This window comes from Hippocampus zosterae, chromosome 7 (genome assembly GCF_025434085.1).
Source record: "Hippocampus zosterae strain Florida chromosome 7, ASM2543408v3, whole genome shotgun sequence".
Taxonomy (NCBI): Eukaryota; Metazoa; Chordata; class Actinopteri; order Syngnathiformes; family Syngnathidae; genus Hippocampus; species Hippocampus zosterae.
Window position 1 is genome coordinate 22,153,015 of NC_067457.1, and position 13,273 is coordinate 22,166,287.

The 13,273-nt window shown below is 47.1% G+C and overlaps 1 protein-coding gene across 5 annotated transcripts; it reads left to right on the forward strand.

Moving 5' to 3' along the window:
- The first annotated feature begins 426 nt into the window (after positions 1-426).
- Positions 427-6,631, forward strand: tcf19l (transcription factor 19 (SC1), like). Of its 5 annotated transcripts, XM_052072571.1 has the most exons (7): positions 427-589; positions 1,505-1,601; positions 1,680-2,032; positions 2,495-2,664; positions 2,739-3,159; positions 3,275-3,752; positions 4,474-6,631. In XM_052072571.1, exons 3-7 carry the CDS (start codon positions 1,768-1,770, stop codon positions 4,823-4,825), a joined length of 1,686 nt encoding a protein of 561 aa, XP_051928531.1. In that variant the 5' UTR covers positions 427-589; positions 1,505-1,601; positions 1,680-1,767; the 3' UTR covers positions 4,826-6,631. The 5 variants fall into 5 exon arrangements, with proteins under 5 accessions (XP_051928531.1, XP_051928533.1, XP_051928534.1 ...); XM_052072573.1 differs by having other exon boundaries at positions 1,505-2,032; positions 4,477-6,631; XM_052072574.1 differs by having other exon boundaries at positions 1,505-2,032; positions 3,284-3,752.
- The last annotated feature ends 6,642 nt before the right edge of the window (positions 6,632-13,273 follow it).

Below are 13,273 nucleotides of genomic sequence, written 5' to 3' on the forward strand. Positions count from 1 at the left end.
GAAATGGTACTCTGCGTTCTGTATACAGTATTGACAAACATATCTTCAGATGTGCTGCATTGTTTTGCCATCCTATAACTAAAACGGAGGAATTTACTTTTTATCTTTTCTAATTTCTCTATTTTCAATGGATGTGCTTTGTTTTCATTGTTCTTGTTTATTCATCAAGTACTTCTGTCCAAGTCTAAATAATCCTAATCAATATTTTTACAAGTACTAGCAATATCCTAAGGGTACTTTTACTTTCACATTTCTCGTGGCCTTTGTTCAGTTTTCGTAGGCAAGCGTTTGACCTCATTTAAAAGACGCGGGGGCCCTTTAAGAAGGGGCGCGTCCTCGCGGAAAAAACTGGCTGCCGGCCAATCAGGGAGTAGCCGGACGTGACGTCAGAAGAGCGCTCGGAAATCGCTGAAACGACGCGCCAAATTTCAAAGCACTTCCTCCCCGGAGAAAAGAAAGCGGAGCGAGCAGAAAGCAGCCCGGAGGACGACGGCGGCCGAAGCCGCGAGCATTCCCCTGTGGTTCGACGCCTGCTCGGCGGTTAATGGGGAGAAGAGAAGTCCGTTAACTTCGGTCGGGTGTCGTAGTCGTAAGTGTCAAGTTTTGGCTGTTTTTGTCGGGAAGGAAGCAACGTCAGCTAGCTTTGGCAACGCCACCGACTTTTCGATCTCCCTGTGCACGTCCGAACCGTACAAATTCAGTCAAAGTTAAAAAATAACAATCAGACCCAATCCGCAATGAGTGTGATTTACAGTTATGTAATCACGTTTGACCCGATTATGGGGGTTCCGGTGATGTTTTTTTGGATCCAGAAAAAAAGTGACACTTGAACTGGTGGGCAAAAGTGGCCTGCGTGCTTGACACATCCCCTGAGAAAATTAAACAGATACAGTAGCAATATTGACACACGCATACACGACTGTTGTTAATAAATGAAGCCAACATTTTTTTTAAAGGGCAGTGAAACTCCTCTACAACGAAATCATGTTTGCAGCGAGAAATTAATCACAAGGGGGCACTTCACTACAGTATAGCAAATTTGATCTCAGAGGTAAACACACACAGCTTTCACTTACATCAATTTCTTGCATAATGTCTTTTACTATGCTTTCTCCGTCTTTCATTTTTTATTATTTTTATCCTGTCTTCAAGCGTTAAAGCTTTTCTTTTCTTAACTCTCTGGTCCGTTTTGTAGCCATTTTAGCAATTCAACGTTCGTGCTGCGTCTGAAACCAACAATAACAAATAGTTCCCGTACTACTTCGCATGTGTGAACCAATGTGGTGGTTTTAAATATCATTTAAAAAACATGTATCACTTCAGGCCCCAATTGTAGCATGCAAACATCACTGGTATGATAATTGCTTATTGTTACTGTTTAACTTGTACTAAATTGTATAACATAGCTGTAGATAATGGCGGCCTTCTATGCTGGCATCACGGTTTTTAAGCTGAAAATCATTCAGCTTAAAGGAAGTTTTGTTTATTTTGCTTTTTCCGACAGCCTATTCTTTACCCACAAACCCTCCAGCACAGCCCATCGCCAATCGAGTATAGCTCATTTGCATAACTCATCAGCTCAGACAGCTTCATTTACACACGTCAGTCCACCCAGCTTCACGTCAGATGCCATTCAACCTACCGCAGATGACTTCAACGAAATCATTTCCCACCAGCAGAACGACTCTCCGAATGCAACGCGGCCCGCTGTAGCGGCAGGAGGGCGGGGCGCGGCCGTCGGGCTTTTCCAGGACAAAAACGTCTGTCATGCTGTCGGGGGCGCAGCCGTGTTTCCAGCTACTCCGCATTGGCTCCTCGGCGGGGGGCTCGACGCGGGACCTGTACACCTTCAGGCCGGCACCAGGCCACTCTGTATTCCGTCTGGGTCGGACGGAAGAGCTGTGCGACGTCACGCTGGACTCGCCGTTCGTGTCGTGCATCCACGCTGAGCTGCACGCCGAGCGCGAGCCCACCAGCAATGGCGGGGAGGAGGAGGGTTGGAGGGTCCACATCAAGGACCGGAGCGCTCTTGGTGAGATGGGAACATAAGCACACATGCTGGTGAACAAATATATAATGTTTAAAAAAAAACCACACACACACACTTTCATTCAACCATAATTGTATGAACATAACTACACAAACTTGTAATCGATAAACACAAAAACACGTCAACCAAAAATTTGTAAACCCAAAAAATGGAAAATGCAACCACAGAAATTAGTCAACACACACAAACCTGTCGACAAAGCAACACATACTGCCGGTGTTAACATAAACATGGTTTTTAAATTTTTTTTGTAACTCATTCACTCCCAAAGACGTATTTAAACGTCTTTTCAGACTTGGTCCAGAATTGGCTGCTACTGAATGAGTTAAACATGAATCCATCGCCGCCACCACACGTGAATAAAAACATGTCGACACAACCACTCAAAACTGTAAAGAAAAAACATCGACGCAACCGATTGCTAACACAAACGTGGCTCGCCAGGCACTTGGGTGAACGAGGTCCGCCTGCAGGCCGGCGTCCGATGGGAGCTGTCGGACGGCGACTCGCTGACCTTCGGAAACCAGGCGGCTCCCGGCAGTGCCGAGTTCTACTTCCTCTTCCAGAAGGTCAAAGTTAGTCCGCTGGACTTTGACGCCATCACCGTTTCCAAGGTAAGGCGCGTGAAGCCCCATCTCCAAATTTTCTCTTGTGCTCAAATCTGCATTTTTGTCTTCTTTACCTTCAGGCCGGGACATTTTCTTCGGACCTGCAGAACCGGATCCGAACCAAATCCGAGTGCAAGGCGGCGCCGGGTATGGATCTGTCCAAGCTGTCCATCAAGCGCGCGACCGTCATCCTCAACTCCATCGGCAGCCTGAGCAAGATGGGGGGCAGCACCTGGACCTTCAGGAGGAGCCGCAGCCACGAGGGCGCTGCCTCAGACCCGCCATCCTCTTCCCCGCCGCCTCCTCTGGCCTCCGGATACTCGGCGCCGTCCGTCTCGCCCGCCGCCTCCTCGCTGGCTCCCAAGTCCCTGGGCCTGAAGTGCCTGGCCCCGAAGTCCTTGGCGCCCAAGCCCTCGGCACCGGCCTCCAGGAGTCGCAGGAAGTCGGCTCACACGGTGCTGCTGGAAGACAACAACTCGGACGAGCCACGGAGTAGGATGGGTGAGACTTGCCGATACAGCTTGCCGCCAGTACACGAAGATCATCATTTACATTTGATGAACTCACGCTCGTTACCTTTTCATGATGTTGAACAGAGTTTTCTGGTCTGGTTGAGTCCCGGCAGGTCTGGAGGAGGAAGCGCAGCGATCGCAAGGCAGGAAGAAGCGTTGTCTCAACAAGTCGGATGATCTCTGTTCGGCGCCACCTCCTCTGCCATCTTCCCACCAGCGTCCCTACGAAGCCAAACCTTTCCCGGTGGGCATCAGAACCATCGGCAGCTTCCACGGCGCCATGACCAACACCCGCCTGGACCACCGTTGCCAGCAGCACGTGCTCCCCGCGCCACAGAGACAAGACCGCCAGGAGGCCACAGCGCCACCGCCGCCGCCGCATCAATTCCAGAACACGGCCGCCTCCCACCGGCAAAGACCCAAGCTGTCGGCGCCGAGGGGCCGTCGGAGGGCTCACAGCACGCCGGTTTTCTCACCCCTGGTGGTGGGAGGAGAGAGCTACAACCTGGCGTCGCCCTCGGTGAGGGTTTGCGTGGCACCACGGGGCCGGGCGGCGTTCAACAGGTTCCACCAACAGCCTAGGTAAGACTATGTAAGCTGCTTTTTCATTTTCAACAAACAGGAAGTCCTGCTGTGAATCGTGAAAAAAAAGGGCTTTGGAGCCATCTACAGGCAGTTTTGAACTTTTACGAAGGAGAGTCAATTAGATACCAAACGACATGCATTTTAAGTCCTATTCTGATATCTAGCAAAAATAATATTCAGATAACTGATTGATTGATTGTGTCTTTTTTTGTTGTTGTTGCTGAGGATAAAGAATATATGAGCGCATGTGGTATTGTATCCTTTGTCTGAATGTGTCCAACTTTGTTCTTTTCAAGTTTATAACTACCGAAACACAACACGGATGCTAATTTCTTTAGCCTGTTTATGGCATTTTGCATTGTGTGTTCGATTTAACCCTGGAGAACCGAAGAACCCTTTTCTTCTTTGGAAAAGGATGAATTATACATTAAATGACTGCTATATTTTCACTGAACACCCATTTTTTTCACAGATTCAATGCCTTAATCCTAATTTAGGATAAGGGCCAAATTTGACCCTTTGGGATTTAAGGGTAGCATTTGAATAGCAGAATTTATAGGGGCCAAGTTTGACCCAATGGGTTATTCAGGGTTAAGCTATCACACATAAAAAAATAAAACCAAGTTCAGACTGAATGATTTTTTTTTTTAACGTAAATTTATACTGGGAGCACTTTTCACACCAGTATTCCCTCCTCTCATTTTTCACTTCCTCACAGCAGGCGTCGCGGGCGTCCCCGGAAACACTCGCTTCCTCCTCGGGCCTCTCTACCCTCGCCGTCCTCCTCGTCATCCTCCTCCTCTTCTTCGTCCTCGTCCTCCTCAGGCCCGTCGTCGTCGTCGTCCTCGTCGGACGAAGACGAGGAAGGGGAGCCGACAAAGGCCGTGCTGTCGGCCGGCGGGTCGGTGGAGCCGTGCGCGGCCCCACGCTGCCTGTTGCCCCAGCACGACCCGGTGCAGTGGATCCAGTGCGACGTGTGCGATACTTGGTACCACATCGACTGTCTCCACGTGGACCGCAAGAAGCTGCTGAGGGACCCCAATGCTGACTTCCACTGCGGCTGCTGTTGAGGGCCACCGCCAACACTCGTTCATTTTCAACTTCCTCATGCCTCCTTGGAAGAATCCAACGACTCAGGTGGGATTTTCCTGTCGGTCATGTTGAAATTCTCGAGTCCAATAGATGCTTTTTTTCCCCCCCGCCTCAGCCTTAAATAAAACTTTCGGAAATGTCTACCAGTGACACAGAAAAACAGACATTATCCTTTATTTTCCTGAGGATCGAGGTGCCATGGACGATAATCTGTTGCGCCGCTGCCATTCTATACAGGTAGCTTCTTTTTTTTGACAGTAGCTCACAGGCCCACGTCGTGGTGCTCCTCCTCCCAGGCCACCTTATTAGGTACACCATTTTTTTTTAGATCCAAGTACAGAAAAAAACCCATTTACAAAAGGAACAAGTGGTTTTGATTGACATCCATAATTTTTGATCGCAATTTTTTTGGGGGGGTGGGTCAGCCAAATCGAAATGTTAATTGGATCATTTTCAGGTGGTCCGCAACATGACTTGCACACTACCTTGAAAGAATATATCAACAATATTAGGCCCCAACACCAGTCTGACTTATGAATTAATTAAAATTTTGGGGGACACCAAGATGTTCCTCTGCTATACTTGTAAATCAAAAGTGAATGTCTTTGTAAAGGCAGTATTTTTTTATTATGGTGTCCGGTGATTCCGTCTGTTGGACCTCAACACGGGTTTCAGTTTTCAAATAGTTTGGGGGGGGGGGGTTAAAAAATATACCGTACATATATTGTTCTGCACGGTCGTTTTGGTGCCCCCCTGTGGCTACATGGTGAAACTTCAGTCAATGCTAATCGTCTGAATGCTAATGAGGTGGTGGGCAAGCAATAATCTGTAAAAGAAAAAAATTCTTGATTGTTGGGACAGAGTGAAGTGATTTTTCTTTGTTGACCAATCGGATTGCTTGTACTTCATATTCCACTCTGTCACTAGGGGGAGGCAGAGAATTGGTAGATTAAAAAAAATGTGTTCGCAGAACTGGCAATGTTTGAAGAAACAAATCAAGTGTTCAGCCGCCGAGTGCATCGGTGTACCTGCAAGCAAATTGAACGTTTCAAGTGCGAATTGTGTGTGAGTTCTGCGTTGTGTGTTGATCCAGTAAACACAACAATGTTCATCAAGTGTTTTGGCTAATTTAATGTAAACAAATAGAGCGCACCTTCACTGACTCGCTTCTCACTGACCTAACCAGTACCTCCAAAAAACCCAAAATGATTGCATCTGGCGTTTTCATGCGATACCAATGTTAAGCAGTGATATGACAAAAGTTTTCATTTCATATACATCCACCGGTAATCATGATCCCAAGCAGAGCGTTATGGTTGCTGAACAATTAAATCGATTGTCCAATTAAATCGCGGAGGTACATCCAAGTCGTACCTCCGCCGGCAAAACAAGCTGGTTTTCAACAGCCTGTTCAAATGTCTCTGGTATTTTTTCCTACCAATGCCAAGCTTTTCATGATGTCCTTGTAACTCATCCCGAGCCTAAAATAAAATTCGATCACCCCGTCCCAGTGCGTCATATAGCCTCGGCCTTTCAATTTTGAAAGAAAGTGGGTTCGATTTTTCATATTCAAATGACCCGCAAGAACCCACGTCTACTTGGTGCGTACTTTCTATTTTGTGTGGCGGTCCATTAAAAAAAGTAATTCTAATATGACCACACAAAGTGGGCATATTAGTTCCAGCGTGTGCACAAAGTAGTTTTTTTCTCCCCAAATGTCATGTCTGATACTCCGTACAATCACAAGTGAACTGCGTGCGCAAAATAAAATGCAAGCGTTTTTTTATTTTTTTTAGCTCAGTTGAATTTTAAACCACCCTTCGTAGTGTTGTTTCGTGAGAAAGGTGTTCATGTTCCTAGTGCCTTTTCAATGTCAACCACAAGGGGGCAGTGTTGCCTTGGTGCCTGATGTGCTCTCATTACTTTGTGTGTGCGTGCGTGTGTGTGTGTGTGTGATCTCAATAACATCTCCCTTCTCCATCCCACTGCTGGGTCCTCCTTTTATCTTCCCACCATGATGTCCTTAAAAAGCCTCCACTGGGCCCTGAAAGGACCATTGTGCTCTTTTGAAGCCTGTCTCACTGGAAGGCAAAACGAGCGCCCCGATAAGGCTGCCACGATGAGGGTTGACCATCGCGGGATAAAGCCGCTGAGTACCATCCCCATCAATCCACTCATCCCTTTACGAGACACATGGCGATGATCACATGACGTGCGGTATTGATTTTAGCCCTAAGGCTATGTGTTATGGCAGATTTATAACGCACACCAAAAAAAAAAATCTCGATTTTTCTATCTAGTTAGTTTTGTTTATTGCACTCAAGTGAAGGTGCATTTATGGAAGTATCTGACGTTAACAGCTTTGGCCTACTCCAACTTGTTCCCTGTCGGCAAATGCGGTGTTACACTTTTACCTCCACTGTTCCCATGTCGACCTTTAGCATGCCCTGCTCCTCCTGCTACGCACAAACACACATACCTTAATAACGCCATTAATAATTTCTCTGTACAATGAATTGTATTGTATTGAAGTTCATTATTCATGAGGTTAAATATTTCAACAGGACATTAAGGCTTTGCATTCCAACAAGAACAATTATTGTGTCGAGGTTCTGGGGTTACTATTGTACGTCCCGAGTCATAAAAGTCACGACTGTACTCGTGTTTCTACACATAGTTCATCTCCACTTGAAAGATGGAAGTTTGTTGGTGAACTTTTAATGATGAACAAAATGTCCCGGCCGCTTTGAACGTGAGCCGCGTGGTCGCGCTCCTCGAGTGAGTTCAGCCTTGAAAAGAAGACAGCGTTTGCCTTAGACGTGACGTGACAGAGTTGGCGAGGGGACGCCTTTGTGATGCTCTTTGCATGTGGAGACCACTAAGGAATAGGAAAAAATAACCTTGCTGGACTGCGCAGGATAGTCGCACCTCTTTGCTGCTTCACATTTTTTTGTTGTTGTTTTTTTTTTTTGCATTGACTTGATCATATGTTGAAACGTGCATGTAAGGTGCAGGTACCATTGTTGTCCACTTGGGGTCACCATTCCCACGGTCCACTTTGAAATACAGTAGCTGTGACTTTTGTGTGTGTGTGTGTGTGTGTGTGTGTGTGTGTGTGTGTATATCTGGCTTAAGAAGGCGGGGCCTAAACTGGTGAGTGACATGGGTGTCAGCGAGTGATAGTTTAAATTTGGATGTTGTGAGCGCTATCCTGTTTTCATGTTGAGCGGGTGGCAGCCCACCTCCTTTACTAAAAACAGTTTGACCATGCGTGACAGTTTTTGCTAGCAGGCTATTTAGCATGCTAGCTCATACAGCTGGTGAGCCTCATGTTCAAACTGATTCGTTTGTGTCGAATAATGAACCTATTGAATACATTTGTTTGTGTAACATGATAAATGCAATGCGTTGATGTTTTATGGCCTTATGTTTTTCAGTGCTTCGGTGAGATTTTGTTGTTGTTGTTGTTGTTGCCATCTTTATGCTATTGCAAACTCTTAAGGGGTGGGGGTGTCAATTATTTATGGATTGTCACTTATTGGGGCAAGAAATATGTTTGCCTGTACATTGGACAATACCTTCAAAACCAGATCGCGGCTCATTGTCCACTCAGCTACTATATTGTAGATTTTTAAGCAAAAAAAAAAGGTTTTGTAGTAAGCTACCAATACACACACCCTCAAACTCACTTCCACTCAAACCAAACCTGTCCACTTCACCTTCCCACTCACCCTCATTACCCCCAAAACCCCCCCACCCATCCCTCCCGTCAAATTACCCTGTTTTTTCTTCCCCACGTGAAGCAAGATGACTTGGGCTCTTTGTCACTGCTGGGGGGCTAAACAGGGATTAGGCTGGCACGCGCACACACACACACACACACACACACACACATTGGAAACACAGTACCTCTGCAAATGAAGTGTTGTTTTATCCCGTGAGACTCGTGAACCTCAACAGTGAACATTTTTTATGCATACACACATGCACGCACACGTTCTTAAACTCCAAATGTTGTTTCCTCCCCGCCGGTGCTGAGCCCGTTGTTCTATTTATGGCCGATGTTGACTTGATGTAAGACGATCGCAAAGTGCCTCGCTCCCATCGCCATGCTGCTCGGAGGCGTTTGCGTGCACCCACGCGTGCACGTTCAAGCCTGTCAAGGTGTGCGCGTGCCGTGGAGTGATGGCCACATGCAGCGCAGTTGTGAGCAGATGCGATGTCGGCTAATCGACGCTATTAAATACGCAATCGTGTGTGCGCGCGCGTGTGTGTGTGTGTTAAACACAAACGTTGGAGTGGCTCGCGTGTAAAACGCTAAACAAGTTGTTTTAACGTCTCCAAAAGCACAAAAGCTTCTGGTGCCTCGCGCTGTGGGTGTATTGTAATGTGATGTTACATGCGGTGCCAAACGATAACATTTGCACACAAATGGCGGCGTTAGCTTCCGACGCAGCTTGACGCGCTTGGCCCATGCTCATTTGCATATTCACTTTAAGGGGCATTCAATTCAAACCGTTCTGCTCCTCTTGTTTATCACCTTCAACCTAAGAGAGTGTAAAATCTAGTCAAACTACTAAGTGTAGTGTTTTTGTAAAGTGTGAATGCGCATGCTTGTTTGGCTGAGTGTGATGTCACTTTAGTTTGTGTTAGCATGCTAGCTAAACCTGTTCACGGGCTTTCTGAGAAGATGGTTTGTGTCGGATTATGTAACTTATTATATCGAAAACCCACGAAAAATCATTTTAAAAAGCAAAAAAGATTTTTTTTTAAAAATTGAAAACAAACTGGTCGGCCCGGTAGTCTAGTGGTTAGCACGTCGGCTTCACAGTGCAGAGGTATCGGGTTCGATTCCAGCTCCGGCCTCCCTGTGTGGAGTTTGCATGTTCTCCCCGGGCCTGCGTGGGTTTTCTCCGGGTGCTCCGGTTTCCTCCCACATTCCAAAAACATGCGTGGCAGGCTGATTGAACACTCTAAATTGTCCCTAGGTGTGAGTGTGAGCGTGGATGGTTGTTCGTCTCTGTGTGCCCTGCGATTGGCTGGCAACCGATTCAGGGTGTCCCCCGCCTACTGCCCGAAGACAGCTGGGATAGGCTCCAGCAGCCCCCGCGACCCTAGTGAGGATCAAGCGGTTTGGAAGATGAATGAATGAAAACAAACTGAAACTACATCTTTTATGAAACTAACAAAAACTAATGTACAGTATGAGTTTTGGGGGTTTATTACACCGTTTTAAAACAATAAAACCAAAAGAATAAAAACAAAACTAAAACGAGCATTAAAAACTAAATAACAAACAAGCTTTTTCTACAAACAAATTAAAAATAAAACCTCGCACTCATAAAATCGGATACTTGCCGAATCGTTGTTTCGTAACTTGGCTTCCTGATTGTTTACATGCTAGATACGATGCCTTGATGCTTGATGATCCTCCCTGGTTTGGATGTGCTTCCTCGTGATTAAAGGCATGCAGACAGACGATACAACAATAGTCACATAGCCTTTCTGCGAAAAACGGCTCATAGGACTGACTGCTGCTTACTGTGGACTGACGCTCTCTATCCCCGTAAATCTCACACCGCTATTCAGTATGTCGGTCCGTGATGTTATAAAGTGCGTTTTTTTTTTGGCAAGCCGATGCCACTGCGTCTCTCTCGAATAAAAGCTTCCAGTCTAGCGGCTTCCGTGTAGAACATCACGTTAGCGCGGCGTTAACGGGATGCTAACATGATGTTCGTTTACCATCGCTTCCTCGCGCCATTTAATTCCTCCTCCGTTTCCTCTCCACCTCGCTGCACTCCTATCTACGCGCGTCACACCCCATTGGCCTTAATAGCGCTCATTTATGCGCCCCAGGTTGTATTTCATAATTGAAATGAAGCCTCCCCAATTCTTACTTTTGGACACTTCATTAGGGACGCCCACACCTGACATCCATCCATCATATTTTCCCGATCCGCTTATCCTCACAAGGGTCGCTGGGACAGACTTCAGTTCACCCGCTGAAGGGGGATCTTCAGCGACAAAAGAGTCAAATTATTAGGAACAGCTCCCCCATTGGATGCGCACCAAAATAAACACCGAACGTTATTATCTTGTTCAAGGCAGAATTTATGTCTCGGATCTCATTAGATTGTGGACTCGACACACACACACACACACCACGATAAAATATAAACGTGCGCCGTGTGCAGTCATCATAAATAGAGCTCCTGCTGATGTTGTTGTGATGTAAATAAACCTCAAGAGAAGCAAAGTCTAATTAATTGTAAACAAAGCACCTTGAGCCGGCTGGTGAGGCTGACGGGAGGGGGGTCGGATGGTGTTTTTGTGAGTAAGGCGGGGGGAGGGGCTGATGAAGATGGAGAGAGTGAGTGAGAAGAAAAGAAAAAAAGTCATGGGAGGCCGGGATGAGACGGAAAAAGGGAGAAAGTGGCGACAAGTAGGGAAGGCTTCAAAGGAGCGGCGACGAAGGCAAACGTGACGAGGAGGGAAGAGAAAAGGCGGAGGTATTTTGGGGAGGTGTGTGTGTGTGTGTGTGTGCGCGCGTGCGGAGAACACATCCTCCCAGGGGCTATGTGTATTTGTAGCGCTTTAATGTCTTTAATTAAAGCCAACAGTGTTCCTCTTTCGCCGCAGCGTTAGCCAAGCAACACTTGGATACGCAGCCCGCCTAATGAAGGCGGGCTGGAGGTCATGGACGCCAGGGTGAGCAGGGTTGGGGCTCCATGCGAAAAAGGCCAAAGCTGCAAAGAAGTCTCGGACGGAAAGCTGTCTGAGTATTTGAAGTTCAGTTCAAGGTCCATGTAGTAGGACGCCGCACACAAGTAAAACAAATACTTTTTTTTTTTGACAACTCGCACCAAATTTGTTCTGACTAGTACGAACTTGGGAGTGCAGTACAGACGTTTGTACTGCACTGGTTACTCTATGAAGGCTAGTAATACACCAAAAAAAGGGGTCTAAATAGGCCCGACTTTTGTGAATATTCATTTGACCCCAAAATGTCGGGTGAAATACCTCATATTGGGTTGTATTTATAAAATAATACACATTGGGTGACTTTTAATTCAGCAGTTTTAACTTGAGTGACAGCTTGTGGAGCGCGGCTTTGGGCTGGCGTGGACACTTCAGAGTGCCTCGTTGTCAGCTTTAAGTGCCTGCACGTCACAGGAAGGCCTAAGAGCAAGTGAAATTATTATTTTTGTGACGTGACGACAGGTTGCTGACATGTTGGGCCGTAATGTTGACTTTCATTGATTTTTATCCTCGTCTCTTTGCCCCTTGAAAAGCACTCGGGCCTTTGCCTTGTGTATGAATGGTGCCATCCAAATAAATTCGTCCCGCTTCATCTAAAATGTGCAGGCCGCTGACGGATACACCGTCACATTGCCCCGCCGGCTTGCTTAATCAATCTGACTACCTCGGCGCGCGGCCGCGGGGGCATTCGTTGCCCTGCTTCCTTGCCTGCTCGCACGGCCCCAGCGTCACGGAGGCTGCAGCCATGGCAACCGAAGCCGGATGCCGTGTGCAGGGAAGCCTTCGTCACGCTTGATTTTTTTTTTTCCCCCTTCTTAGCTTGTACACACAGACGTGGGCCAAGTGTATAGTTCGGGGTTCGAATCTGGGCTCGAACCCGAATCTCTAACCTGTGGTGCGGAGTTGCTACTGTGCCTGCCTTGCGTGAACAGGCCTAATCAAAAACAGACATTTGCAAGTAAAAGAGAGTTTAAAAAAAAAACAAAACAGCATGTTTGCCAAGACTCTCTGTTGACCGTCCCGCTGCCCTGCCCCCTCAACCCTCATTGCGAAGCCTGCAACCCATCACTTGGTTGCCATGGTGACCAGCCCACCAGTCTACAAAATAACTGACAGGCACCTTTTGATCCCCCCCTCCACCCCCACCCATAGAAACCGAAAGATGATAGCCGCCGCCTCTGTCTATTACAGCTCCTGTTTTCAATCTACAACCACACAAAAATACCGTGTGTGTATGTGTGTGTGTGTGTGTGTGTGTATTACTTAGCGTAGCCTTGACTGCGCCGCAGCAGGTTAGCTTTAGAGGTACACTGAAGTAAATACATCTGCGGTCTGGGCCGGCCATCTGTCACCAGGCTATGAGTTGATTCATACCAGGACGTGCACTGACAGCTGGGGCGGGGGTGCGGTGGGGGGTGGGGGTGGGTGGCGGCGCAGGAGTCAATGATGGAGGTATGGATGGAGGAAGGGGAGAGGTGAAGGCCGAGGGCAATTAAGGCGTCCAAGGCCAAAAAGTGCAGCCTGCTATGCTTGGAAAGCGAAAGATGTAAAAAAAAAATAAAATGGTAATAACGATTAAAAATAGAAAGCACAATCTCTGTCGAAATGCAGGGAAGCTGACGCAGGATTGCAATGATTTGGGTTTGGTTGCGTTGGAAGAAATGTGT

What these genes read in the sequence shown, in the direction of transcription:
- tcf19l (XM_052072571.1), top strand. Translation starts at nt 1,768, where the DNA reads ATGCTGTCGGGGGCGCAGCCGTGTTTCCAGCTACTCCGCATTGGCTCC. An exon ending in CAAGGACCGGAGCGCTCTTG is followed by an intron (nt 2,033 to 2,494) that starts GTGAGATGGGAA and finishes GTGGCTCGCCAG; the next exon opens with GCACTTGGGTGAACGAGGTC. An exon ending in ACGCCATCACCGTTTCCAAG is followed by an intron (nt 2,665 to 2,738) that starts GTAAGGCGCGTG and finishes CTTTACCTTCAG; the next exon opens with GCCGGGACATTTTCTTCGGA.